General features: G+C 62.8%; 17 protein-coding genes across 17 annotated transcripts; 6 read left to right on the top strand and 11 right to left on the bottom strand.

Annotated features, from left to right (window-relative positions):
* Positions 1 to 101: 101 nt before the first annotated feature.
* TAH18_1 (NAPDH-dependent diflavin reductase) lies at positions 102 to 2081 on the bottom strand (the record flags this gene model as incomplete). The annotated part of the gene is made up of 5 exons (XM_060266089.1): positions 102 to 246; positions 267 to 811; positions 834 to 1177; positions 1201 to 1876; positions 1899 to 2081. 5 exons carry the CDS (start codon positions 2079 to 2081, stop codon positions 102 to 104), a joined length of 1893 nt encoding a protein of 630 aa, XP_060122072.1.
* A 75-nt stretch (positions 2082 to 2156) lies between these two features.
* MJAP1_002144 (uncharacterized protein) lies at positions 2157 to 3557 on the bottom strand (the record flags this gene model as incomplete). The annotated part of the gene is made up of 2 exons (XM_060266088.1): positions 2157 to 3178; positions 3335 to 3557. The coding sequence occupies 2 exons, from the start codon at positions 3555 to 3557 to the stop codon at positions 2157 to 2159; spliced, it is 1245 nt and encodes a 414-aa protein (XP_060122071.1).
* Positions 3558 to 3777: 220 nt separating this feature from the next.
* Positions 3778 to 4507, top strand: PRE9 (proteasome endopeptidase complex; the record flags this gene model as incomplete). The annotated part of the gene is made up of 2 exons (XM_060266087.1): positions 3778 to 4333; positions 4356 to 4507. 2 exons carry the CDS (start codon positions 3778 to 3780, stop codon positions 4505 to 4507), a joined length of 708 nt encoding a protein of 235 aa, XP_060122070.1.
* Positions 4508 to 4528: 21 nt separating this feature from the next.
* Positions 4529 to 4961, bottom strand: SMD3 (small nuclear ribonucleoprotein Sm D3; the record flags this gene model as incomplete). The annotated part of the gene is made up of 2 exons (XM_060266086.1): positions 4529 to 4833; positions 4856 to 4961. The coding sequence occupies 2 exons, from the start codon at positions 4959 to 4961 to the stop codon at positions 4529 to 4531; spliced, it is 411 nt and encodes a 136-aa protein (XP_060122069.1).
* Positions 4962 to 5243: 282 nt separating this feature from the next.
* NHP6 (Non-histone chromosomal protein 6) lies at positions 5244 to 5605 on the top strand (the record flags this gene model as incomplete). The annotated part of the gene is made up of 4 exons (XM_060266085.1): positions 5244 to 5400; positions 5426 to 5484; positions 5509 to 5571; positions 5594 to 5605. The coding sequence occupies 4 exons, from the start codon at positions 5244 to 5246 to the stop codon at positions 5603 to 5605; spliced, it is 291 nt and encodes a 96-aa protein (XP_060122068.1).
* Positions 5606 to 5750: 145 nt separating this feature from the next.
* MJAP1_002140 (uncharacterized protein) lies at positions 5751 to 6798 on the bottom strand (the record flags this gene model as incomplete). Its single annotated transcript, XM_060266084.1, has 7 exons — positions 5751 to 5795; positions 5819 to 5984; positions 6010 to 6028; positions 6052 to 6323; positions 6346 to 6494; positions 6517 to 6618; positions 6646 to 6798. The coding sequence occupies 7 exons, from the start codon at positions 6796 to 6798 to the stop codon at positions 5751 to 5753; spliced, it is 906 nt and encodes a 301-aa protein (XP_060122067.1).
* Positions 6799 to 6831: 33 nt separating this feature from the next.
* MJAP1_002139 (uncharacterized protein) lies at positions 6832 to 9594 on the bottom strand (the record flags this gene model as incomplete). Its single annotated transcript, XM_060266083.1, has 1 exon — positions 6832 to 9594. The coding sequence occupies one exon, from the start codon at positions 9592 to 9594 to the stop codon at positions 6832 to 6834; it is 2763 nt and encodes a 920-aa protein (XP_060122066.1).
* Positions 9595 to 9694: 100 nt separating this feature from the next.
* On the top strand, positions 9695 to 12155 carry MRD1 (Multiple RNA-binding domain-containing protein 1; the record flags this gene model as incomplete). The annotated part of the gene is made up of 2 exons (XM_060266082.1): positions 9695 to 10531; positions 10677 to 12155. 2 exons carry the CDS (start codon positions 9695 to 9697, stop codon positions 12153 to 12155), a joined length of 2316 nt encoding a protein of 771 aa, XP_060122065.1.
* A 37-nt stretch (positions 12156 to 12192) lies between these two features.
* MJAP1_002137 (uncharacterized protein) lies at positions 12193 to 12756 on the bottom strand (the record flags this gene model as incomplete). The annotated part of the gene is made up of 3 exons (XM_060266081.1): positions 12193 to 12282; positions 12305 to 12407; positions 12533 to 12756. 3 exons carry the CDS (start codon positions 12754 to 12756, stop codon positions 12193 to 12195), a joined length of 417 nt encoding a protein of 138 aa, XP_060122064.1.
* Positions 12757 to 12784: 28 nt separating this feature from the next.
* Positions 12785 to 14341, bottom strand: RPN3 (26S proteasome non-ATPase regulatory subunit; the record flags this gene model as incomplete). Its single annotated transcript, XM_060266080.1, has 1 exon — positions 12785 to 14341. The coding sequence occupies one exon, from the start codon at positions 14339 to 14341 to the stop codon at positions 12785 to 12787; it is 1557 nt and encodes a 518-aa protein (XP_060122063.1).
* Positions 14342 to 14427: 86 nt separating this feature from the next.
* On the bottom strand, positions 14428 to 16158 carry MJAP1_002135 (uncharacterized protein; the record flags this gene model as incomplete). The annotated part of the gene is made up of 1 exon (XM_060266079.1): positions 14428 to 16158. One exon carries the CDS (start codon positions 16156 to 16158, stop codon positions 14428 to 14430), a length of 1731 nt encoding a protein of 576 aa, XP_060122062.1.
* Positions 16159 to 16709: 551 nt separating this feature from the next.
* Positions 16710 to 17453, bottom strand: MJAP1_002134 (uncharacterized protein; the record flags this gene model as incomplete). The annotated part of the gene is made up of 3 exons (XM_060266078.1): positions 16710 to 16769; positions 16796 to 16959; positions 16982 to 17453. 3 exons carry the CDS (start codon positions 17451 to 17453, stop codon positions 16710 to 16712), a joined length of 696 nt encoding a protein of 231 aa, XP_060122061.1.
* Positions 17454 to 17886: 433 nt separating this feature from the next.
* On the top strand, positions 17887 to 18778 carry PCT1 (choline-phosphate cytidylyltransferase; the record flags this gene model as incomplete). The annotated part of the gene is made up of 2 exons (XM_060266077.1): positions 17887 to 18302; positions 18325 to 18778. 2 exons carry the CDS (start codon positions 17887 to 17889, stop codon positions 18776 to 18778), a joined length of 870 nt encoding a protein of 289 aa, XP_060122060.1.
* A 35-nt stretch (positions 18779 to 18813) lies between these two features.
* Positions 18814 to 19504, bottom strand: MJAP1_002132 (uncharacterized protein; the record flags this gene model as incomplete). Its single annotated transcript, XM_060266076.1, has 4 exons — positions 18814 to 19176; positions 19199 to 19264; positions 19287 to 19383; positions 19407 to 19504. The coding sequence occupies 4 exons, from the start codon at positions 19502 to 19504 to the stop codon at positions 18814 to 18816; spliced, it is 624 nt and encodes a 207-aa protein (XP_060122059.1).
* A 109-nt stretch (positions 19505 to 19613) lies between these two features.
* NdufA6 (ndufa6 NADH-ubiquinone oxidoreductase subunit) lies at positions 19614 to 20043 on the top strand (the record flags this gene model as incomplete). Its single annotated transcript, XM_060266075.1, has 2 exons — positions 19614 to 19718; positions 19753 to 20043. 2 exons carry the CDS (start codon positions 19614 to 19616, stop codon positions 20041 to 20043), a joined length of 396 nt encoding a protein of 131 aa, XP_060122058.1.
* Positions 20044 to 20123: 80 nt separating this feature from the next.
* On the bottom strand, positions 20124 to 21150 carry SIT4 (protein-serine/threonine phosphatase; the record flags this gene model as incomplete). The annotated part of the gene is made up of 2 exons (XM_060266074.1): positions 20124 to 20669; positions 20692 to 21150. The coding sequence occupies 2 exons, from the start codon at positions 21148 to 21150 to the stop codon at positions 20124 to 20126; spliced, it is 1005 nt and encodes a 334-aa protein (XP_060122057.1).
* A 384-nt stretch (positions 21151 to 21534) lies between these two features.
* Positions 21535 to 23690, top strand: LPD1 (dihydrolipoyl dehydrogenase; the record flags this gene model as incomplete). The annotated part of the gene is made up of 4 exons (XM_060266073.1): positions 21535 to 21742; positions 21765 to 21809; positions 21832 to 21980; positions 22203 to 23690. 4 exons carry the CDS (start codon positions 21535 to 21537, stop codon positions 23688 to 23690), a joined length of 1890 nt encoding a protein of 629 aa, XP_060122056.1.
* Between the last annotated feature and the right edge of the window lie 49 nt (positions 23691 to 23739).

The raw sequence follows: 23739 nt of genomic DNA, 5'->3' as shown, positions 1-23739 counted from the left end.
TGATTTGCTTACCACAGGTGACGCGTACTACGCCAAGCTCCAGAACAACCAGTAACTGGATAGACAGCTATATGGAATACCATCACTCTGCCTACCGAGTTTTACCAGCACTCTTCCTGCCAGCGGTGTTCGGCCTCGAGTGTCATGAGGTATCGTGCCGCCTGGTCGTCGTCCATCTTTCCGTGCTCTTGGAAAATGTCGAGCATGGCCTGGCGGACTTGTTCGGGCATGCGGCCAGACGAACTGCTGTCAGAAGGAAAACGCACCCAGAGAGGTAGGCAATGCCGCGGCGCTGGCCCAGGATGGACCAGACCTTTTCGCCGTGCTTGCGCAGCACATCTTGCACGTAGATTTTGTTTTCTTGGTCGCGGCTCGCCGCGACGTGCAGCTCGATCAGGGGGGTCGACGAGAGACGCAGCCGCTCGATCGCGTCCGCGACCGAGTCGGCGTCGTTTGCAGCGGACGGGGCCTCGCGCGCAGCGAGTGTCTCCCATTCGTTTCTGAATAAAAAGTCGCACGCGGCGTAGCGGCAGCCGATAATGACCAGGTTGTCGTGTGCAGGGGGCGTGGATGCGATGCGTTCTTGCACAATGGCACGCAGAGGCGCAATGCCCGTGCCAGGGCCGATCGTAATTATAGGTGTCTCTGCGTTCGCAGGGACGAGCAGCGTGCCAGGGACGATGCGCAGGGGGAGACGCACGCCGGTGTCCAGGCGCGTGATCCATGCACTGCAGATGCCTTCGCGCGGCTTTTGCAGACGCGTTTTGTACTTGACCAGCGCAATCGCAAGCTGGATACGGCGACGATAGAGCTGCGTTAGTCGGAGCACGTACAGTAGGGCCGCTCGCGATGCTAAATTGGCGCTCACGGAGCACCGGAAAGACATTCATGACTTGCTCCACGGGCAGCGCAACGCTCGTAAACTCGTACAACACTTCGGCCATTGAGCGGCGTACGCGCTGCGCGTACTCGTACATATCGTCCGTTCCCTCGCCGGGCTGGAGGTATTCTTCGAGCTTCTCACGCTCGCGGTGGTCCGCGGGCGAAAAAGGCGCGATCGCTTCAAAGAAACTCTTGCGGGGTACAGAAAATGGGTCGAGGTGCGCGGTGAGCAGACGGCGGAGCGTCAGACTCCCGTCCTCGTTTTCATGAGCGAGATTAGGGGGAAGGGGGCGGTCTGTTATCAGTAGCGCCACGTACGAGGGTCGGTATTCGTGAGCAAGAGGCGCTGGTCGGCAACGTCGGTCCATCCCAAGCGCTCGAGGAGCTTTTCCACTTCCTCGGGGTCATTTTCCGGCATGAGTGCAACGACGTCGCCTGCACGGTAGGCCGGCAGCGAGGCGTTCTCGTCGAGGTCCAGCTCGAGCAGGCGCACGTCCTGCCAGTGCTCCGCAGCCGTCATGCGCTCGTTCGTGACGAGCGTCGCGTGCAGCGTGGCATGGTCGTGGAATGCGGCGGGCGCCTCTTTTTCGACCTTGGAACGTACGCGCGGAGGAAGCAGCTCCGTGTCGGGAATCGGCTGCATTCCCTCTGGCATCGGCATGTCCTCGTCGAGCCGCGTTTTGAGCTCGTCGAGCCAAGGCAGGAGGATGGTGTCAAAGCCCAAGTAGTGCTGGTCGTCTCCCTCGCCCTCGTCCATCCACGGGTGTGCGCCGAGCTGTTTGAGCCGCGCGTGCAGCATACGTGCGGCCCAGCAGAAGCGCGCGTAGGTCGAGTCGCCCAGTCCGAACGTCGCAAAGGCCAGGTCCGACAGTATATCGCCCGGCAATGTGCTGCGCAGGAGGAAGCGCCAGAACGGACGCGCGGATACAGGAAATTCGCCGTTGCCTGTGGTGGATACGACAAAGATGACGTGCGTCTCGTTGATCAACTCCATCTACATGAGCACGTCGACGTACCTTGTCATAGTCGGCGATGTTGTACAGGCGCACCTGGATGTGCCGCCGGTACGCAATGCGCGCAATGCGCTCGGCGACCTCTTCGGCATTGCCTGTCTCGGTTGCATAGAGGATCGTGAGCTCGCGCCCCTCCTCGTGCGGCGCCTCTGCCACGACCTCGCTGCGGCGCTCCGCCGTGGACATGACAAGGAGGCCGCCTCCACTTGTTCAATTGGAAAAAATGGGTCGATTTCTCGGATCGACGAACTACGAAGCAGCTTACTTAAGGATCTTGCCGTCGGCCCACTCCTTGCCATCGACGGTGGCCTCCCAGGCAAGCATGTCCTCAAAGAACTTCTTGTCCTCGGGCTTGTCGAGGTCGAGGCGGTTGACCGAGTAGCTGTCAATGTCGGGCGCAACGCCGAGCACGGGCTCCCACTCCTGGCCGCGGAGGACGACAACACCAGCAATGACGCTGTCGTTGGCGGTACCAAACACACCGGCAGTACCCATGACGTACTTGCGGGTAGCCTCGAGGCGGGTGAAGAAGCCACCGATCTGGTTCGAGCTCATGAACACCTGAGTGAGCTCGTCGTTGTACTTGAAGTCGAAGCGCCAGACACTCCAGCCCTCCTTGTCAAAGTGCTCGTGGAACCAGGGGATGGCCTCCGAGCGGGTGTCCTTGTTCGAGTAGCACACCTTCCAGTCGTTCATGACGAACGACGACTTGGGCAGGGCATCGAGGGGGTTCTTGGCCGGGGGAGCGGCCTTCGGCTCGTCGTCCTCGTCTTTGCCGGCAGGGGCAGCCGCGGCAGGGGCAGCAGCAGCCTTGGGCTGCTCAGCCTTGGCGGGCTTCTCCTTCTTCGGGGGCACAAACTTGGCGTCCTCCTCGGCGAACTTGGCGTCGAGGGGGATCGCGCCGCCCACCGCGCGCTGGTTCACCACGTTGGTGTAGTAGCGCTGGGTGTGGGGGTACTTGGCGCGCGAGCTGGCACCCAGGAAGCCGGTGAAGAGCGTAAAGAGGGTCGAGGCCAGGGTCAGGTCGGCCGCGGTCAGGCGGTGACCGACGACAAAGGTCTGGCCGGCGAGGTACTTCTCGAGGTAAGCGAGAGCACGGTGGATGGCCTCGGTGTGGTGAGTGTCCACGGCCTTGCTGTACGGGATGTAGCCCTTGTAGAGGACAAAGAGACCAATGGCGTGGTTGGTCAGCTCATCGTCGGTGAACTGGACCCACTGGTCGACCTGGGCAGCGGTCTTGGCGTCCGAGCCGTACAGCTTGGTGTTGTCCGAGAGGCGGGCGACTGTGTGGTCAGCATGCTCTGCAAGATGCGGTGGGCAAGGATCAGGAAAAAATACCACGACGTGCTAGGCGCACAACCCTCGACACAGTAGATTAAGTCAGGGATAACTGAAAATTACGCATCCTTTTCTTGCCTACACCGCATCATTCAACGTACCATACGCAAAGATGGCGCGCGACTCGGTCAGCAGGAAGCCGTCCGGGCCCTCGAAAGCAGGCACCTTGCCGAGCGGGAACTTTTCGCGGAACTCGGGCTTCTGGGTGTCCGCAGGGGCCGAGGTCGGCACGACCTCGACCTCGACGCCGTTGACCTTGGCCGCGGCGACGGTGCGAAGCACGCGGGGCGACTCGCGCTGTCCGTACAGTTTACCAATGCTCATTGTGTGAGGATAGAAAGACCCAGAAAGAAAACCGCCCGTGCTTTTTTGTCGCGCTGCACGCCAGTGCCACGTGTGCGTAATTCCAAGCCGAAGTGATCGACGGCCGCGTAGTCTAGCTGCGTCGGCCGTGCCCAGGCTTTCTTGTGAGATGTCGCGTAGGTACGATTCGAGGACGACAACTTTCTCGCCGGAAGGGCGTCTCTACCAGGTCGAGTATGCGATGGAGGCGATCTCGCACGCGGGCACTGTTCTGGGCATCCTAGCCAAGGACGGTGTCGTGCTCGCGGCGGAGAAGAAGGTCACGAGCAAGCTCCTGGAGCAGGACAAGAGCTCTGAAAAGGTGTTCCAGCTCAGCGGCAACGTCATTGCAGGCGTCGCTGGCCTGACGGCCGATGCGAACTCGCTCGTGAACTACGCGCGGAATGCGGCGCAAAAGTACCTGCTTTCGTACGATGACGAAATCCCTGTCGAGCAGCTCGTGCAGCGCCTGTGCGACATGAAGCAGGGCTACACGCAGTTTGGTGGTCTCCGTCCGTTCGGTGTGTCTTTCCTGTACGCAGGTTACGACCCCCACCACGAGTTCCAGCTGTACCAGTCGGACCCCTCGGGCAACTACTCGGGCTGGAAGGCGATGTGCATCGGCATGAACAACGGCACGGCGACCAGCCTCTTGAAGCAGGAATATAAGGAGGACTTTAGCGTCCAGGACGCACTGGGCCTCGCCGCCCGCGTGTTGAGCAAGACGATGGACACGACGGCGATGGAGAGCGACAAGCGTACGTTGGCCGACTAACGCAGTGGAATTTGCCGTGCTTGTGCGCAACCCCCGGACAGGCGAGCCCCAGCCGCATATCCTCTCGCCGGAAGAGATTGATAGCGTGCTCAAGCGGCAAAAGCTCGCCAAGGTCGACGAGAACGCGACGGGTGACACGATGGCCGTGGATGCATAGCTAAGATAGCTATTCCTTTTGCTACATACGCTCACCGACGGATCGCCGGAGGCCGGGGCGCAGGGCGTCCACGCCGCGATTGCGCTGCGTCAGCAAAAGATACGTACCACGCATAATCGTCGCACGTCCGCGCGCGCTGCCGATACCGCGTCCCTTCATTGCATTCGGGCCAACGCGCTTAAACATGGGGGCCTGCTGGAGCATGTCCGGCACCACCATAAACCGGATCATGTTTCCGCGGATGTATACACTGTCGAGATGCGTCTGCTTGCCATCGCGAGCGGTGACGGTGATCTCTTTCATGGTAATGTTGAAGTTGTCCTCGGCTGGGTGAGCAATACAACATACCATCAAACAGACGACCGCGGTAGCTCGAGCCACCCTTGAGCTCGATCGTAATGACGTGCCCCACGGCCTCGTGGAGCAGCTTCACCGGAATCCCCACCGTTCCCATGGCGACGAGGTTCAGACGCTCGACGAAAAGGCCACGTGACAGCGCACGCGGGTGGGTCGCGCGTGGCGTAAACACATGCGCGGGCCGGGCAAGTGGAGTGCGCGCCGCGCGGGTGGTCTGGGCTCGCGCCGCGCGGAACCGTTCCCTCCGCCAAAACTCCATTGAGAGCGGGGCCTGTGGAAATCAACACTCGCGTGTCATTTCACCCGTGTAGAAAACTTTTTTTCGCGCCATCACTCAACAGTACGTGTATGGGAGGGAGAGACTTATACAGACTGAACAATGCCTAGGGAACCCAAGCAGAAGGTGGCCGCTGGCGGTCGCAAGACCAAGGCCAAGAAGGACCCCGCCGCGCCCAAGCGGCCGCTGAGCGCGTACATGTTCTTCAGCCAGGACTGGCGCGAGCGTGTCAAGGCCGAGAACCCCGAGGCGGGCTTTGGTACGTGGATGCACTAACGCGATAGGCGATGTTGGCCGCCTGCTCGGTACCAAGTGGAAGGAGATGAGCGATGAAGAGAAGAAGGTACGTTGCCTATCTTACAAACAGCCGTACAACGACCTCGCGAACCGTGACAAGGCGCGTGCCGAGGCCGAGAAGGCCGCTTACGCCGTACGTGTACCCGCTCACACAGAACAAGGAATAAGCGTTGGCGCGCATTGCGTGTTTGTCTTTAGTACCGCTATGCCGGGCTGCCCCTATCGCGCTTGCGCAATAGGGCAGCAGCCTGCACACGAGCTCCGTACACGGTCTGTATTTTTCCTTAATTCTCTCGCACCTGGCTTGGATGTCTATTTGCCAAACGTACGATCGAGCAGGTCCATCGTTTGTTCATACTGCGTGAGGGGAGGGGACGTACCACCGTGAACACGATACCACCGCTGAGCATCAGACGCGCCAGACGGGGGGTCGCACCGCGCCAGAACGCGAGGATGCCTTCGTTGCGCAGGATCTTGGCCATGCAGTCAAAGGTGCCGCTGTAGTGCTGGCGCGCCTCGAGACTCTGCATGCGCGTCTTGACCACACTGGGTTAGTTGTTAGTGTACATACTCGAGGGGCATGGTTGCATCTGGGTGAGCAGCGGATACGTACAGACTGTCACAATACCGGCGATCGCGCCGATGCCAAAGGTAATACCACCGGGAAGCGCCTGGCCAGCGCGCGACGAGCCCTGGACAAAGTTGCGCAGCGTCGAGTAGGTACCGAAACGCACGGCACTGTTCGCGCCTTGGCGCAGCATCACCGGCACAAGGCCGCGGTAGATACCGCGCAGGCCCTCGTCCCCGATAATCGCCATCGAGCCGCGCAGCAGGCCGGGGGGGTACTTGGGCACCGCACGCTTCGCATCGTCAATCAGCTTCGTCCTGCGTCAGAAAAGGCACGCACTTGATCGTCTCGCTGGGCGTCACGGCAAAGATCGCCTCGGCCATACCGGCACCGAGACCCGAGAGGAGACTGCGAGGGCCACTCAGCTTGCCGTTTTCATCCTTGAGCAGCGACTTGAAGTGGTCATAGGACAGGAAACGCACGCCGGCCTGCGTCAGCTTGACCACCTACCTTGAGCGCATTGCCGGCCACCAGAGCACCACAGCCACTGTACAGGCCGCTGATACCGTGCTTGGCAACCGTCTCCTTGACAATCACAAGGGGGTTCGGCGGCTGTGTGAGCGAGTCACTTGGACCTACCTTGGCGCCCGCCTTGGTCGCAAACTGCGAGACGGTCTTGGTGTACTCGATCGGATAGGTCGCGAAACCCTCCACGGCACCGGCAAAGGTGCCCGACGCGAGCGAAAAGAGAGGGTTCGTCTTGGCCAACGCGTTGCGCTCCTTGGTCGCCATTTCCAGTACGGTCGGTAGGAGTGGAGGATCTACTTATTCGGCAAGGACCGGCCTATAAGACGCATCCACGCTCTGGATCGTGGAGGTGGAGAGGTCGTCGAGGGGGGCGCTCTGCGACGGGGCCGAGGTGCTCTTGGCATAGTCGCGGCTTGCGCTGTGGGTCTGGTTCGGCGTAGACGCGGCGTGGCGCTTTTCCTGGAGCATGCGCTTCGCCGCCTCGCTCGATACACGCCGCGCGTTCGTCGAGACGGGCTGCAGCGGCTTGCGCTCGGGGCCGCTGCGCTGCGCCAAGAGCTTCCAGTAGGCAGGCGTGTCCTGCGTGCCGCGCTTCAGCATCTGGACCTCTTGTTCTTTGGCGGACAGGGCAAGGGAAAAGTGCAGCGCCTCTTTGGCCACCTGCTCTTTTTGCTTCTCGAGGCGCACCAGCTCGAGGCCGCGGTGCGCCACGTCGTGCTCCAGCTCGCTGATCCGCTTGCGCTGCTGGTGCAGCGCAGCAGTGAGCTCGGCCTCGGCTTCTTGCTTCGCGGTCGAGAGCTTGAGCACTGCATCGGCGCTGTGGTGCACCTGCATCTCGAGCTCGTCGATCCGCGCCTCGAGGCGCGCTTGGAGCTCGGCCATCTCGAGCTCGCGGTCGCGGTGGCTCTCTTGCTCGGCGGTCATCGTCGCCTCGAGCTCGTCGAGGTACTGCTCGAGGTTCGCGAGGTGCTCTTCGCGCTGATCGACTTGTGCGTCCTCGAGCTGGGCACGGAGCGTCTCGACCTCTTCTGCAAGGAACTGCTCGCGCTCGTGCTGCGGCGCGGTCTGCAGCTCGGCAAGCTGCGCACGCAGCGACGCGAGCTCCTCGTGGGGCGCCGCATCCTGCGCGAGCTCCTCACGGACTTGGGCGACGCGCACGTCCGCATCGCGCATGCACGAGTCGCGCGTGAGCTCGATGGCCTGGGCGATGCGCTGCTCCATCTCTTTGCGCGAGACAAGCTCGTCATCGGTGCTTGGCATGGATGCGAGGCGGATCTCGAGATCGCGGCGCTCCATCGCAAGCTGCGCGCGCTCCTCGTCCAGCGCATGCCGCTCGGCCTCGAGGGGGTCGGCGGGCGCGATAGCAAGGGGGCCGTGGCTGGGGAGCACGCGCAGGCGCTCCTCGAGCTCTTCCGAGAGCCTTTGCAGCTCGGCATGCGCATGCGTCGTCGAGTCGGCCTTGTGCTCCATGAGATCGTGCACATGCGCCTCAAACGTCCGCGTCTTTTCCTGCGACTGCGCGAGACTCGCACGCAGCACTTGGTTCAGGCGGTGCGCACGCGCAAGGCGGTGCTGCAGGAAAATGGTCCGCTCCGTATGGGTCCGATCGAGCTGCGCGACCATCTCGAAGAGCTCGCGCGCATCGACATTGCCGAGGCGGTCGATTGCAAAGAGCTTGCTCGAGAGCTCCTCGACGGCAAAGGGGACAAGCGCACCGGCATCGTCCTCGTCCAGCTCCTCTTTGTCGGACAGGTAGCTCAGCTCGTGCATCCCTGGCCAGTTGCCGGGACTCGACGGACTGCGGCGCGACGAGGGGGACTGGGCGGCACTCGCCTCTGTGCGCGGCGTCGCCCACGACGCAAGGCTCGACGCAAAGCTCGAGCTGCCGGGCGTCGCGCGGCTGCGGCGCAGCGACGTGCTCAGCCCCGACGGCGTCTTGGGCGTATGTGCAGCGGGGATCGGCAGCTGCGAGGCGGGGGACTGCGACGAGGACCGCGAGAGGCGCAGCACATTGCGAGGGGGGCGCGGCAACGCATCCTCGGACGTGTCGGCCGCAAGTGGCTCGGCTGCATGCTCCGTGGTCTCGGTTTCTGTAGGCGTCTCGGCAGGGTATCTGGAAATGGCGTCGCGAGCAGGGGCATTTTCAACAGGCTCGGCCACTGTACTGTTTTCGGCTTCGGGCACATTGGCAGGTGCTTTGTCGAGTTCCTCGACAGGCGCCCCGACCGGCGCCTCGGCAGGTCCTTCCGTCTTGTCGGCCACGACAGGTTCGGCCGCTTCGACGACGGCGTCGCCCCCAGCATGAGCATCGGCCTCGTCGGCGTCCTCTTGCACAGGAACACGCACCGTAGCCGACGCGCTGTCGTCCGCACTCGCTTGGCCACGCACCGTCGGAGAAGAGAGCGGCGACGTCGACTCTCTTTGCGACGAACGCAGTGTCTTGGACGGCGACGTAAGCGGCGTCGTCGACTCTGGCTCGCTGGGCTTTTCGTGCTCTTCTGGCACGCTCGGCGCCGCAAACGCAGGTTTGGCAGGCGACGTTGCCGGCGACGTCGACACGGCACGCATCGGCCGCCGCGGTGAGCTCTCTGGCGAGTCCACCTGCGGTGCGGCGGCAATGCGCGGTGCACGCACGGTATTCGGCGCACTCTCGTCGTCCGCACCCTGACTTTGCATCTGGGCACTCGCCTCGTGCCCACGGCCCGGCGTCTGGGGCAGGACGTCGGCTGGGGCCGACACGCTCTGGCGCAGACCCTCGAGGGCGACGCCGACCTCGCGCTTGAGGAAGCTCTCCGAGAAGCTTAGTTCCGAGTTCACGCTCTCATTTCCCATTTCAATCCGCTGTGTCTCGATGCTCGATACGTCCTCGAGCTGCATGCTGGTGCTTTGGTCGCCTTGCTGGCTCGGTGCGACGCTCGAGTGCGATGCCGACAGCATGCTCTCTTCGCCGTCTTCGTATTCACGCGTTCCAAAGCGCACACTACTCCCCGTTCCGGGTGTATGGGGCGTACGCAGGATACTTGGGCCGCTGGGGCGCGGCGTTCGCAGCGCACCCTCCATCCTGGGTGTGGAGAGACGTGTTGCTCGCGACGCGTCGGATCACGTGCTGACCGAAAAAAGTTTGCCGCCCGCTTCGATCTGGCCTGGCCGACGTGCGACGATGTCGCGGCTGATTGTCAAGGGCTTGCCCTCGTACCTTACCGATGTCCGTCTTCGCGAACATTTCGCGGAGAAGGGCTCGGTGACGGATGCGAAGCTGATGAAGCGCCCCGACGGCACCTCGCGTCGGTTTGGCTTTGTCGGCTACCGCAGCGAAGAGGAGGCGGAGGCGGCAAAGGCGTACTTTGACCGCACCTATATCGATACGTCGCGTATCTCGGTGGCGATTGCAAAGCAGATTGGCGATGAAGAGCTGCAGAAGCGCCGTCAGGCGCGTATGGCGAAAGACGAGCCGAAGCCGAAAGAAGAAAAGAAGCGCAAGGCTGAGCCGAGCGCCTCGTCGGGTGCCTCCTTTGAAGAGTTCCTCGCCGTCATGGCACCGAAGCTCAAGCGCAAATCGTGGCAAAACAACGAGGACCTCGAGCAGGTGCCGGAAACCGACGAGCCGGAAAAGAAGACCAAGAAGAAAAAGACGCAAGAAAAGAAGGAGGACGAACCTGCGCCTGCACCCAGCGACGAGGCGGCCGCAAATGAAGAACTCTCGGATCTTGAGTACATGCGCCGGCGTATGCGCCACAAGGTCGCTGGTGGCGAAGAAGAAAAGGCCTTTGTGCAGTCTGATTCCGAAGACGAAGAAGAAGAGGAAGAAGAAGAAGAAGAAGAGGAGCCCGAGGACAATGCGCGTCGCCGTGCGCAGCTTGAAGAGGAGCAGCGCAAGGACGAAGAAAATGTGGATACCATCATGCAATCTGGGCGCCTGTTTGTGCGCAATCTCCCCTTTTCTGCGACAGAAGACGAGCTCGACCAGTTCTTTTCGACATTTGGCGCTGTGCAGCAGGTACGTGACTCACACAGGGCGGGTGCAAGGATGACTTGCAGTATAGGGACAACCGAAGCATTGCTGATGCGGATGCAATACTGGGAAAAGATAGTAGATTTTTCTGAGACACCCGCCCCCCCTCTCCAAGAGCAGCTAACAACAGGTCCATATTCCCCTGGATGCCGAGACCAAGGCATCCAAAGGTCTTGCATTTGTCAAGTACCACGACCCTGCGCATGCGCTACTTGCCTATCGCGGCCGCAATGGCGCCATCTTCCAAGGCCGTCTCGTGCACGTGCTGCCTGCTGTGGACGTGAAGCCCAAGCCCGAGACGCCTGCGACGCTCAAGCAAAAGCGCAGCGCCGCGCAGAAAGCCAATGCCGGCAAAGATTTTAACTGGAGCATGCTGTACATGAACAGCGATGCGGTCGCTGCGTCGATTTCCGACCGGCTCGGCGTGTCCAAGAGCGACATTCTGAACCCCGAAGAGTCAACGACGAGTGCTGCGGTGCGTCTTGCGCTGGCCGAGACGCGCATCATCCAAGAAACAAAAGAGTTCTTTGAGCAGCACGGCATGCGCCTGGAGGCGCTCGAGAACGTGAAAGAGCGCAGCGACGATACCATCCTCGTGAAGAATATTCCCTATGGCACGACCGGCGACGAGATCCGTGCGCTCTTTTCGCGTTTCGGTGACGTTGCGCGTGTCCTGATACCCCCCTCGAACACGATTGCCGTGGTCGAGATGCCGGTTGTCGGCGAGGCGCGTGCCGCCTTCCGTGGCCTGGCGTACAAGCGTTTCAAAGACTCGGTGCTGTACCTCGAAAAAGCCCCTGCCGCGTTCCTCCCCGAGCAAGGGGCGGGCGACAAAGAGACCATCTCTGGTGTGCGTGGCATTGCGGCGCCTGCCTCGAGCCGTTCGCTGCTCACGCCCGAGCAGGAAGGCGATGTGGCTGCGACGCTCTATGTCAAGAACCTGAGCTTTGCGACGACGACCGAGCGCCTTGTCGACGCGTTTCGGGCGATGGACGACTTTGCCTTTGCGCGGGTGCAGACCAAGCCCGATCCGAAGCATGCCGGTGCGCGGCTCAGCATGGGCTATGGCTTTGTCGGCTTTACGTCGCAGGCGAGTGCACAGGCCGCGCAGCGCGCGATGGACGGCTATCTGCTGGATGGCCACACGCTCGCCGTGACGTTTGCCAAGCGTGGCCACGACGCGGACGACGTCAAGCCGCAGCGTGCGCCGAGCGCCAAGATGCTCGTCAAGAACGTGCCGTTCGAGGCGACCAAGAAAGACCTTCGCGAGCTCTTTGGCGCGCATGGCCAGCTCAAGAGCGTGCGTCTCCCGAAGCAAGTCCACGGCCGCACGCGTGGTTTCGGCTTTGTGGAGTTTGTCTCGCGCCGCGAAGCCGAGACGGCGATGGCCGCGCTGAAGCACACGCATTTGCTCGGCCGCCACCTGGTCCTGGAGTGGGCCGGTGCAGAGAGCGAGGACGGTGTCGAGGACCTGCGCGAAAAGACGCGCAAGGCGTACCTCACCGACGCCGAGCGCCACTCGGTCACGGGCCAGCGGCAAAAGATCCGCCTCGGTACAGAGCAGATTGCCGATGCCCTGGCCGCGGCGCAGGGCTCGGACGACGAGTAGTGTAGAGTAGATTATTGTATATGTACGAGAGGCTCGTCTAGCTCGTGTGGCGCATCTCCTCGTCCAAGCTCGGCTTGAGCTCTGGGAACGCCTCGCCGAGCGCCGCGCCGAGTGCGTCGCGATAGGCCTGGATCAGCACAAGAACGTACGCGGATCGATGCGTGTTGGCCGACCGAGTACTGGTTCTCGCTCGCGAGCCGGTTGACAAACGTGCGCGTGTGGCTGTCTGGATTACGCCCTGCGTCGACGAGGCTGGGTCAGCACAAGGACCTACTCCACAGCGTCTTTTGGGAGGAGCGCATGAATATGCCCCCGCATCACGTCTACGTCCGCCAAGCGGCGCACCGTATTATTTCTGTATAAGTCGCCCCACGTACACGCTCTCGCCCAGCTGTGCGCTCGGCTGGACGTCGGCGGCGCGCGTCGCGAGTTCGTACAGCGCGTCGACCACGGCGCGTGTCCGCGTCTCGAGGTCGCGCCGCACAATCTCGTCGATCGGCAGCTGTGCGCGCGGCACCTGTGCCTGCGCTGCGTCGCCCCCCTGCGCGCGCTGCGCCGGGGGCGAGGGCGACGCCGAGGTCGGCGTCACCGGTGCGTCCATGGTGGAGGAAGTGCCACGTGGCTACGGTCTACGGCCAGTCCTCCTCCGAGTCCTCCATGTCGCCGTCGGCGATTTCGTTGGCGAGTTCGCGCTCGCGCTCGCGCGCGGCCGTCGCAGAGGCAAGCTCCGCGCGGTGCGAGTCGAGCGAGTAGCGCATCGCCTTGACACTGTCGTTGTGCAGCTGAATGCAAAAGTGAATGCGCTGCTGCAGCTGCGCCTGGGGCTCGTTGGTCGCGTAGATATCCACGGCCTCGTTCGAGACCATCGTCGCACTGTCGTGCTCGACACGCGCATCAATCACGCCGTCGCGGATCGCCTTGGCAATGACGTACTCCGCGTCCTCCTCCGACTCGAGGTGCAGCTTGCGCGTAATGTCCGCGAGCGAGATGCGCGAGTACGCGAGCGAGATGCGCCGGATACCCGTCTTGATGACGTTGTGGCGCAGACGCAGGATCAGCGAGTAGGTCCTGTCGCGCTGGAACAACGCCTGGTGCTGTTGCAGCGTGGTCTGGAAGAGCGACAGATCACCCACACGCACTGCCTGCACAATCGGCAGGTACGACGCGAGAGCGCGGCGCAGCATGGGGATACGGAACACGGCACGTTCCGGCAGCTCGCCCATCAGCAGCTCGACAATGATCAGGAACTTGTACGCGGTCTGGAGGAAGCCCGCCGCCAGCGTCTTGCTCGACGCGTCCTTTGCACTTGCGCTGTTCACCTGCTGGCCCTGCTGGGGGGCGCGGCGGATCGCCTGCTGCAGATGGGCGTGCGCGTCGGAGTAGTTCAGCTGGACGGCGCGGATGCGGCCGACGTAGTAGTCGTAGCGCGCCACCTGGGGGTTCGACGCGTTCGCGCGGGGGAAGGGCGCACGCGCCACGAGCTTGTCTGCCTGGTCGTACAGGTTTCCGTCGACAATGTAGAGGCGCAGCAAAAGGTTGATCACGGTCGCATTCGTCTCTTCGTCGTGGCGCAGCGACGCGGTGCGCTGCAGGCCAAGGAGCGTATCACGCAGCGCGGCAAGTCCGCCAGCACTCAGCTCGTAGCAGCGACCGAGGTAAAAGACCAACTTGCCACCCAGCAGGTCGAGCGAGCGCCGGTTCTGGCGCAGGACATCGTCGAGCGCCTGCTGGCACAGCTGCGTTGCTTTCGGCACGTCCTTCAGCTGGTCGAGCGTGTAGACAACCGCGAGGAGGCGCAGGTACGCCACCGTCTCGGGCACGGCTTCGGGGCTCAACGACGGTGCGGCCGGCGGCGTCTTTTCCGCCGGAGCGTCCTCGTCCATCGCCTCTTCTTTGGCGGGCGCCTCTTGCTGGTAGGCCGCAGGGAGCAGCCCCAGCAGCGCATCGCGCATACCGGCAGCACTGGCCTCCGGCAGCGACTCTTGCACGACGAGCGCCAGCACATCCGCCTTGTCGTGGAGCTGGCGGCGGACGTAGGGCAGCGACCGCAACACACGGCCGAGGTAGCGCTGCTCGACGTGCAGAACACTACGCTGGATCAGCGCAACATTGTGGCGCAGCAGCGCAAGGTACTGCGCTTTGCTGCTTTCTTCCGGCACGGCCTCGGCCTTGCCGTGGGCAGACATGTCGGACAGGGGCAAGCGGCCGATCGAACGCGCGGCTGATGACTAAACGTGACTTTCGTGACAGGGCTATGGTCGTAACGAGGGTGTTAGGGCGCGGCCTGCAGGCTGCCCAGCGACTCGCGGATTACCAGGTGGACCGAGGTCGTGACGACAATGTCACGCAGCTCCTCGCGCGAGAAGCCGCGGCCGTCCGGACCCAGTCCGCTGTGCCGCAGATCGGGGAGGGGGTTCGGCAACTTCAGCTGGCACACCACCAGCGGGTGGTGGGGCGCCGGCGTCAGCTGGCCGACGGGAATACGTGTAGCATCGTCCAAAACAAGATAACACGTCCAAGGGGCATATTGCATCTCGGCTTCCACATCACTGGATTCCGACGTACGCCGGCCGTACGTCGAGGTTTGGTCGCCGCTCACCTGGCGCTTGCGCTCTGCCACTGGCGTCGTATCGCCGTCGGGGACGAGCGTGCGCGTTGGCGAGCTGCGCGGCGAGCGCGACTCGGAGCGGGGAAGGCCCGTCGTATCGCTTCCGGGCGACGTCGGCACATCGTACTCGCGCACCCACTCAAAGCGCACCAAGATCGTGTGCGGGGGCGGCGGAGGCACGGCGTGACCGGCGCGGTTGTGTACATTAAACTGCTTCCAGATGCGCGCCAGAATGGGGTTCATTTTGCCACCGTGCACAATGTGCACGTGTCCGTTGACGTCTTCGCCTTCGCTGGGGCGGCTCAGGCGCTTGATCTCCCAGCAATACGCCGTCGTCATTTTGCCATTCGCAATCCCCGCGCCGGGGGTCAGCTGGGGCACCGACGGCGTGGAGTGCGCAGGCGCAGAAACGAGGGGCGAATGCGCGGCGTCTTGCGGCTCGTTGAGCCGCAGCGCCTCAAACGTCGGCGCGGTGTTGGTGCGCGTCACGCTGCGGATCGACTGCGTGCGCGTGAGGGTCGGCTGCCCTTCGCCCTCCTTGTTGCCGCGCAAATGATCGCCGAGGCGCCGGATGCGATGGAAAAATTTGTTGCGGAGCACCTTGGAGGGCTCGTCCGGAGACGTGCCGAGCTCCGCTTCGGACGGCGCCGCAGACTCAAAGCTGCGGCGCGGGCCCTCGGCATCGGACACGTTTACGGATGGCACGTTGCTCGGCGACGTGCCCGAGGCCGCGCGCGTCTGGTGCCGGTACACCACTTCTTGGGGCTGGAGCAGCCCAAAGTTGTCGATTTCCACGCCGCGGCGAGTGAACTTCGCCACGTTTTGGTCGGTGCCCGCATCGAGAATGTGCGTCGCACGGATATGGTGAAAGTCGAGGTTGTACAGCGGGATCGCGCGGCGCGCTGTCGCCGTCGAGGAGCTCGCCGAGGCGTCGGAAGCGCCCGAGCGGATCGACGAAATCGAGTTGGAGCGCCCGAGGCCCAGCGACGGCTGCAGACTCGCACCCGAGTTGCTGCGCGAGCGGCTCTCCGAGTGGCCCGAATCACTGTTGGGGTTGGAGCGCACGGTGCGGCTCAACAGCTGGATCTGCAGGTTGTAGGGGTGGTGGTGCTGGCGCTTGAGCGACGGTTGCACGATAATCAGCTCCTCGGGCGGGAACGTGCGCTTCTTGTGCTCCCGCGTGCTCGGCAGCGCATGCGCTGCCTCCTCGCCGGACAGGGGCGGAGTCGTGGGTGCCTCGGGCCCGGAATCGGTTGTGTGGCCCGTCCCGTCCTCGACACCGGGATCCGTTGCGGACGGCTCCGTCTCGGCCACTACGGGCATATCTTGCGCAAGCACCGAAGACTCGGACAAATGCCGGGGCGATTCCGTCTCGAACGGGATCGTCCCTGGCATCTGACTCGTGGGCTGTACCTTGTGGTACGGAAAGGCACAGGGTAGAGTGATCACTTCTGCCATCGCCAAGTATGGCACACGTAGGCCAGCTCAGGACAGAGTGGTGACTAGAAAAAAAGGCGCGGCAGCTGCTTAGTAGCAAACGGGCACGCAGTGCTGATCGTGTTGAGCAGAGCCTTTTGACCGATTCGCGCGAACAAGCTTGGCACTGGCCTTGACCGCGCCACCCGCTCAGGCGCGGAATTAATTCCTTCTGCGCCGCTTGCACCGCGGCCGCCACGGAGATGATTTTGGACAGAGGTGATTGGCTGAACATGCATCGAGCGCGGCCCTGTGCCTATCAGGTCCGGGACTTCCGCGTAGTTAATTCCCCTCTTTTTTATCCAGGGTCCATGCGCGTGGAAACTGTTCGGAGAAGCGCACCGAGTCCACGGAGATGGCGGCGCCCGTCCAGCGTGACTCGCTCGAGGGGCGGAGATAAAAAGCCTCATTTGACTGAGAAAATGAATTCGATGGCGTTCGACACGCACTTTCTACGGACACCGCGGAGCTCATGTTGCCATGTCTGGAAAGGACAGGCCCGCTACGCCGATACCGCGGGGGCCAAAATGCTGTATAGGTTAGACGAGACACGTACCTTGGCGTAGCACATTCGACACCACGTGTTCGGAAGACCGCGGTGCGCGAGGTCTGCAGGGCCGTCCTGCACCTTGCCGGGGTCCAGCGACGTGTTGCACCCGTCGCACCGCAGGCACGCCCGGTGCCACTTGCGGCCGGCCGCCTGCTTTTGCTCTGCAAAATCTGCGTTAGTTTCTGCACGTACACACTGGCTTTTGGCACCGCGCACAGAGCGGCGTGCCGCTGATGATCGGGGCGGACGGCGAGGTGATCGTCGGTGCCTTTTCAAACGAGAGCTCGCTCTGCGCCGCCTCCATACTCCGCTCGCCCAGGCTCTGTCGGCTGAGGGAATTGGGAAGCGACAGGGGATTCGCACTCCCACTCGGCGTCGTGGGCAGCGGGCGGCGGCTTGGCGACGGCGTCGCTGCGTCGGGTGTCGCGCGCGCGAGGCGGCTCGGCGTGTTCGGCTGCGACGAGCCTTCTGATTTCTTCGGCGTGACGTCAACCTTGGGACGGAGCGGCACGGCCGTCCCAAACTTGTCCTTGCCTTGGCCGAGGTGCGTCCGGTGGCAGTTGTTGCAAAAGGGCTCGCCTTCGTGCTCGAGCAGCGACACACTGTCGAGGAGCTTGTTGCATACCACGCATTTTAAGCATTGCTTGTGATATGGCTTAGCCATAGGGCCTAGAACTTGCTCCGCTGCATATACGCGGTCATTGCAGCGCGGACAGCGCGGCGCTTCAACAAAAATGCGGGGGGCCATCGCGCCGCACCGTCGCCTCTCGCAACCAACACACGACATGTGTCACGTGCAAGTCCCTGCGCACGATCCACCTGCACGTGGCTACCCCACGTGGGTATGCACGGAGCGCGCGATGCGGCGCTCCGACCCGCGCCGCACGAGCACAATGCAGAGGCGGAACGCCGGGCAGCCTGGCAGCGCTGCTTCTTCCACCACCGGCCTTGGATCCCGACTCCACGAGTCCACTGCACGCGTTGGTGTTATAAGTTCGAGCCGCGACGCGAGCGAGGTGCGTGCACTGCACTGATAACAGGAGGACAACGACGACGACGTTCGGGAAGCCGAGTTTGCTTTTTCCGATCGCAGCAGAATGGAGCATTCTCTAGAACACAGCCCGGTCACTGCACCGCTCCCGAGCCTGGGCGGGGTGGCCGCGGGGTCGCTGTCGTCCGACGGCGCCGACTCGGACGCCGCTGCGCCGTACGACGGCGACGTGGAGTCGAGCGGGCGCCGTGCGCACCCGGGCCACACGAGCGCGCCGCTGACCCTGCGTGGCCAGCCCACCGATGCGACCTCGCGCTCGTTTGACGTGCTCATGGGCGGCGCCCGGTCCAAGGAGGACGGGCCGCGCATCGCGCCGATCGCCTGTGCCGCCTCCATCCGGCAGTGGGTCCACGCGGCGATCTACTCGCCCGCGCCCGAGCGCCCGTACCGTATCAACCACCCCCCGCAAGATCGCCCTGTCCGTATTTACGCGGACGGCGTGTATGACCTCTTCCACTATGCGTACGTCACTTGACTCATCCAGCCATGCCCTTCAGCTCCGCCAGGCCAAGCTTTCGTTCCCGTCTGTATACCTGATTGTCGGCGTTGTGTCGTCGGAGCTGTGCGAGCAGCACAAAAATCGCCCGATTCTCGAGTCGAGCGAGCGCTACGAAGCACTGCGCAACTGCCGCTGGGTCGACGAGGTGCTCGAAGACGCCCCGTGGGTCGTCGAACAGCCGCTCATTGATAAGCTCGAGATCGACTATGTCGCGCACGACGAGCTCCCGTACGCCATGAACACGGGCGGCCCGGCGGTCGCGAGCGACGACGTGTACGATTGGCTGAAGCGCCAGGGCAAGTTTCTGCCCACGCGACGCACCGAGGGAATCAGCACGAGCGATCTCGTGGCACGCATCGTGACCATGTACCGCGAAGGCGACCTCGACGCTAAGCTCGAAAAGATGGGCGAAAGCGAACTCACGTCCACCTCTTTGTAATGTCATAGACAGGACATGTGCACTTAGTGTGATTTCTACGCGTCGGCTGCAGGCTCCGTGTCCTGCTCCCTCGTGTCCTGCTTTGCGTCCGCGGGCGCATCGCGGGCGTCGGTCATTGCATCGTTTTCTGCGCGCGGGTCGTCGCGCGGGTCATCGTCGCGCGGGTCATCGCGCGGGTCGTCGCGGCCGCGGCGTGCATCCGTGTCGCGGGCTGCCTCGTCCTCGTGGCCCCCGTCCAAGTCCCGGTCGAGGTCACGGGGCGCACGGTCCTCTGGCGAGCGCTCGCGCGGTGCTCGGCTGTCGCGCGGCGGCTCGCGGTCGTACTTCCTCTCGCTGCGGCGCGGCGACGGCGAGCGGCGGCGCGGTCCGCCCGACCGGGCAGGCACCGACGGCTTGGACTGCGTTAGTGCGGCGACGTACCTTGGCGTACTGGACGTCGATCTTGTACGATCCAAACGGAAGGCCATGCAAGTCATGGTATGCGTCCTGCGTCAGTCTAGCGGCATACCTCTGCGTCGCGAATGTCGTCGTACTCCACAAACGCATAGGGTTTGGAGGCGGCGCTTTTGGGGGCGGGAATGTCACAGCGGACCAGCGGCCCGATGCTGCGTCAGAAAAATCAACCTACCGCTCGAAATCCTCTGCGAGCTCACGCGCAGAGATTTTTGGGGGGAACCCCGTCACGTAGAGGGTCCTCGAAGGCACAGGTCGGCGCCCGCTGGCCATGGTCCTTGTCAGCGTCCCTGAACGCTGCACGGTCCTTTTCGGCCACGAGGAGAACACGTGACGTCGGTCTCCGCCCAGCGGCTGGCTGCGCTCTGATTTCCAAGCGATCATGACGACTATCCCGGCGCGCTTGGCCAAGACCAGCCAGGTCTCCCTGTCGCTGGCGCACGCTCAGAGCCGCTCGCGTGCTTTGTACCGCGCCCTCTACCGTGCTGTATGTTTTCTGGCGCGATTGTACTAACTGCTAGGCCCCAGAGATTTGCGCTCTGTACCCGCTCGATGTCCCCCCTGCGATGATCCGCGCCAAGTTCCGCACGATGTTTGAGCGCAACCGCCACATCCGCGACGTTGCCGTACTCGATGTGATGCTTCTCAAGGCCCACCAGGAGTACCAGGAGACGATGAACGCCTGGAAGCAGATGCCGCACATCATGCGGTGGTTCGCCGAGGAGGAGGCGCCCCCCCGGCCCAAGGGCTTCCTGGAAAAGTTCTACGCTACGCGCGACGAGGGCCGTGGTCCTACCCACGAAGGTCTCTAAGCACTGCTTGGTATACAGCCTATGCGGAGGTAGAAATACAACACACTATATACGCAGTGGTTGATGGGTGTCTTGCCTGGTCACAGGAAGTACTGCGACGCGGTGCTGCGCGCAGGGAGCATGCGATCCTGGTCGGGTACCGCATCGAAAATCTTAAAGTGCGACGGACCGAACCGAGACGCATTGTCGTCCTCGTCGGTCTTTTGTGCCTCGCCGGCCTCCTGGGCCTCTTTTGCGGCAGTGTCCACGTCCAGCAGGTCGTCTACCTGGAAGACGGACGCGACGTTTCCGCAGCGGTAGCAGTAGTTGGGGGCCGACCAGACCGTGACGATATTTTTGTCGTGCATCAGCTTGTAGCCTTCCTGGACCAGCTGGTGCGCACGCGCAATGAGCTCGAGGCCATTGAGATGATTAAACTCCTTCGTAACCTGGCGGCCAAAGAGCCAGCCAGCACCGCGGGGGCTCACGCTCCACGTCTCGATATCTTCGGGATCCGACCACATCAGGTCGCAAAACGGACCCTCGTGGGGGACCTCTTGCACGCGCATAATCGTCCGGATCTGGTCCAGGGAACGCAGCTCAGGACTCAGGCCGCCGTGCACACACAGGACACGCCCGTCGATAATCTGGGTTAGCACACGCACGTACCGCCGCAATGTTCAAATAGTCAAACACCTGGCAACAGCTCTTCCACACGGTCGTGCTACCGTATTTTTGCATACACTCGTCGTAAAAACCATAGACCTGCGTGATCTGGCGACTTTCGTGGTTTCCACGCAGGAGCGTGATACGGTGCGGATACCGTGCTTTCAGCGCCATTAGGAGAGAGAAGGTCTCGAGCGAAAAGTAGCCACGGTCGACAAAGTCGCCCATAAAGATGTAGCCCGTCTCGGGCAGGTTGCCGCCGACGCGGAACAGCTCAAGCAGGTCCCAGAACTGGCCGTGGATATCACCACACACCGTCACAGGACTTGACACCGGCTGGATATTGCTTTCTTCCATCATAATGTTGCGCACCTGCTCGCAGAGCGCTTTCATGTCTGCCTCGGGCAGATACTTGCACTCGCGCAGCTGGGCGATCCATGAGTCGGGGTTACCAATCACCATCTTGCTAGATAATCACCCCGAGGGCACACCACACCAGTAGTAGCAGAAATACGCTACTCGCTCGTTGGTCCGCGCGCTTGTCGCTCGCTGCACCGAAATGCACTAGCGGACTCGTACAGGGTCCTCCACGCCGGCGGCTGGGAATAAGAGACGAACCGGCTTCGTGCGGTTTTACCCAACGCTTAATTCCAGATTTGTACGATAGCACGAGGGATCGCGCGCGAGCGCGGCGCGAACGCGCCTGGGTGGGGAGAGTGGTTGGGGAGGGGGATTGCATAGCTACGAGATAGATACACCTACAAAAGGATCCTAGGCCCAGCCTGCCGCCCCCTCGCGCCGTCATCTTGTGGAGGTTGCGTGGTGTACGGGCGCTCTTTTGCGGCCATGCTGCGTCGGACCCTGCCGGTGCTCAAAAAGCCTGACGCGCGGAGCAGCGCGTCTACTCCGGTGCCGCGCGCCCAGCGTATGTCCCGCATCGATCAGGCGCCTACTACGCCTCAGCAGCCGGAAGAGAAACTGCGCCGCCTCGCGCGCAACGTCGACGCGTGGACCGAGAAGCGGAGCGACAAGTCGCTCTGGGAGAGCTGGATGGGTACGTCGACCGACTAAAGCAGCGATCCCCCCCCGCACGCGTATTATCATGGGCCTCGGCGCCGTGGGTAGGTGCTCTGACTAACGCAGCCTTTTCGCTAGGTGGGATCTATGTAGCCGACTGGCTCGAGAAGCAGTACCCCGAGCGTAACCGGCGCGCGGGTGTGGCCGAGAGCAGTGTCTCGCCGCAGCTGCACGGCGGCGAGAACCGCACGCCGCGCCTCTTTTCTATCAGCGTTGTAGACCACAAGCAGTCCTAGATAGGCTATACCACTGCGTCATGCGCCTCCTCGCCGACACGTTGGGGCGCATATGAAATCGGGGAAATAACGCGGCGGGACAGTATTTCCGAGCTGGCCCCGCCGCGCGCCTTTCGACTACGACTTTTCGGACATGCTGGGCTCTGTTCTTTCGCGCCCCCCGCGCCTTGCTGCTCGGGTACGTTTGCTGGCTAACCATAGGCTCTGCAGCAGCCTCTTTCGCTCCCCCGTGTTTCGCCTGCGGTGCGCACGGCCTCGCTCGTTCGTGGGTACGCCTCCGGCTCGGAGCCGTACGACGTTGTGGTGATTGGCGGTGGCCCCGGTGGATACGTCGCTGCGATCAAGGCTGGCCAGCTCGGTCTGAAGACGGCGTGCATTGAGAAGCGTGGCTCGCTCGGTGGCACCTGCCTGAACGTCGGCTGCATTCCCTCCAAGTCGCTGCTGAACAACTCGCACATCTACCACTCGACCAAGCACGACCTGCAGAAGCGCGGTATCGACGTGGAGAACGTCCAGCTCAACCTGCCTACCATGCTCAAGGCCAAGGAGGGCGCCGTGACTGCGCTCACCAAGGGTGTCGAGGGTCTCCTGAAGAAGAACAAGGTCGACTACATCAAGGGCACCGCGTCCTTCGCGTCGCCGACCACCGTCAACGTGCAGCTGCTTGAAGGCGGCGAGCAGGAGGTCGAGGCCAAGAACATCATCATTGCGACCGGCTCCGATGTGGCGCCCTTCCCGGGTGTCGAGATTGACGAGGAGCAGATCATCAGCTCCACTGGCGCCCTCTCGCTGAAGGAGGTGCCCGAGAAGATGATCGTCATCGGTGGCGGTGTCATTGGTCTCGAGATGGGCAGCGTGTGGAGCCGCCTGGGTGCGCAGGTCACCGTCGTCGAGTTCCAGGACGCGATTGGCGGCCCTGGCATTGACGGCGAGGTTGCCAAGCAGTTCAAGCGCATCCTCGAGAAGCAGGGCATCAAGTTCCAGCTCGGCACCAAGGTCTCGTCCGTGACCAAGGAGGACGGCAAGGTGAACCTCAAGGCCGAGACCGTCAAGGACGGCAAGGAGATTGACCTGGACGCCAACGTCGTCCTGCTTTCGATCGGCCGTCGCCCGGTGACCACCGGTCTGAACCTCGAGGCTATCGGTGTCGAGGTCGACAAGAAGGGCCGTGTCGTGGTGGACGACGAGTTCAACACGTCGTGCAAGGGCGTGCGCTGCATCGGCGACGCCACCTTTGGCCCCATGCTTGCGCACAAGGCCGAGGAGGAGGGTATCGCCGCCGTCGAGTTCATCAAGAACGGCTTCGGCCACGTGAACTACGACGCGATTCCCTCGGTGGTGTACACCTACCCCGAGGTCGCCTGGGTCGGCAAGACCGAGGAGGCGCTCAAGGCGGAGGGCGTCGAGTACAAGATCGGCAAGTTCCCCTTCATTGCCAACTCGCGCGCCAAGACCAACGGCGAGACGGATGGCTTTGTCAAGTTCATCGTCGAGAAGGAGACCGACCTGATCCTCGGTGTGCAGATCATCGGCCCCAACGCGGGCGAGATGATCGCCGAGGCCACGCTCGCAATGGAGTACTCTGCCAGCGCCGAGGACGTCGCTCGCACCTGCCACGCGCACCCCACGCTCTCGGAGGCGTTCAAGGAGGCGGCGCTCGACTCCTACGCCAAGCCCATCAACTTTTAGGCCGTAGCCCGATAGCCCGATCGATTCCGCTATGGAGACCCCAGCTCTG

The sequence above is a fragment of the Malassezia japonica genome, chromosome 3, assembly GCF_029542785.1.
Source record: "Malassezia japonica chromosome 3, complete sequence".
NCBI classification, from domain to species: domain Eukaryota; kingdom Fungi; phylum Basidiomycota; class Malasseziomycetes; order Malasseziales; family Malasseziaceae; genus Malassezia; species Malassezia japonica.
This window is presented reverse-complemented; position numbering and strand designations above follow the sequence as displayed.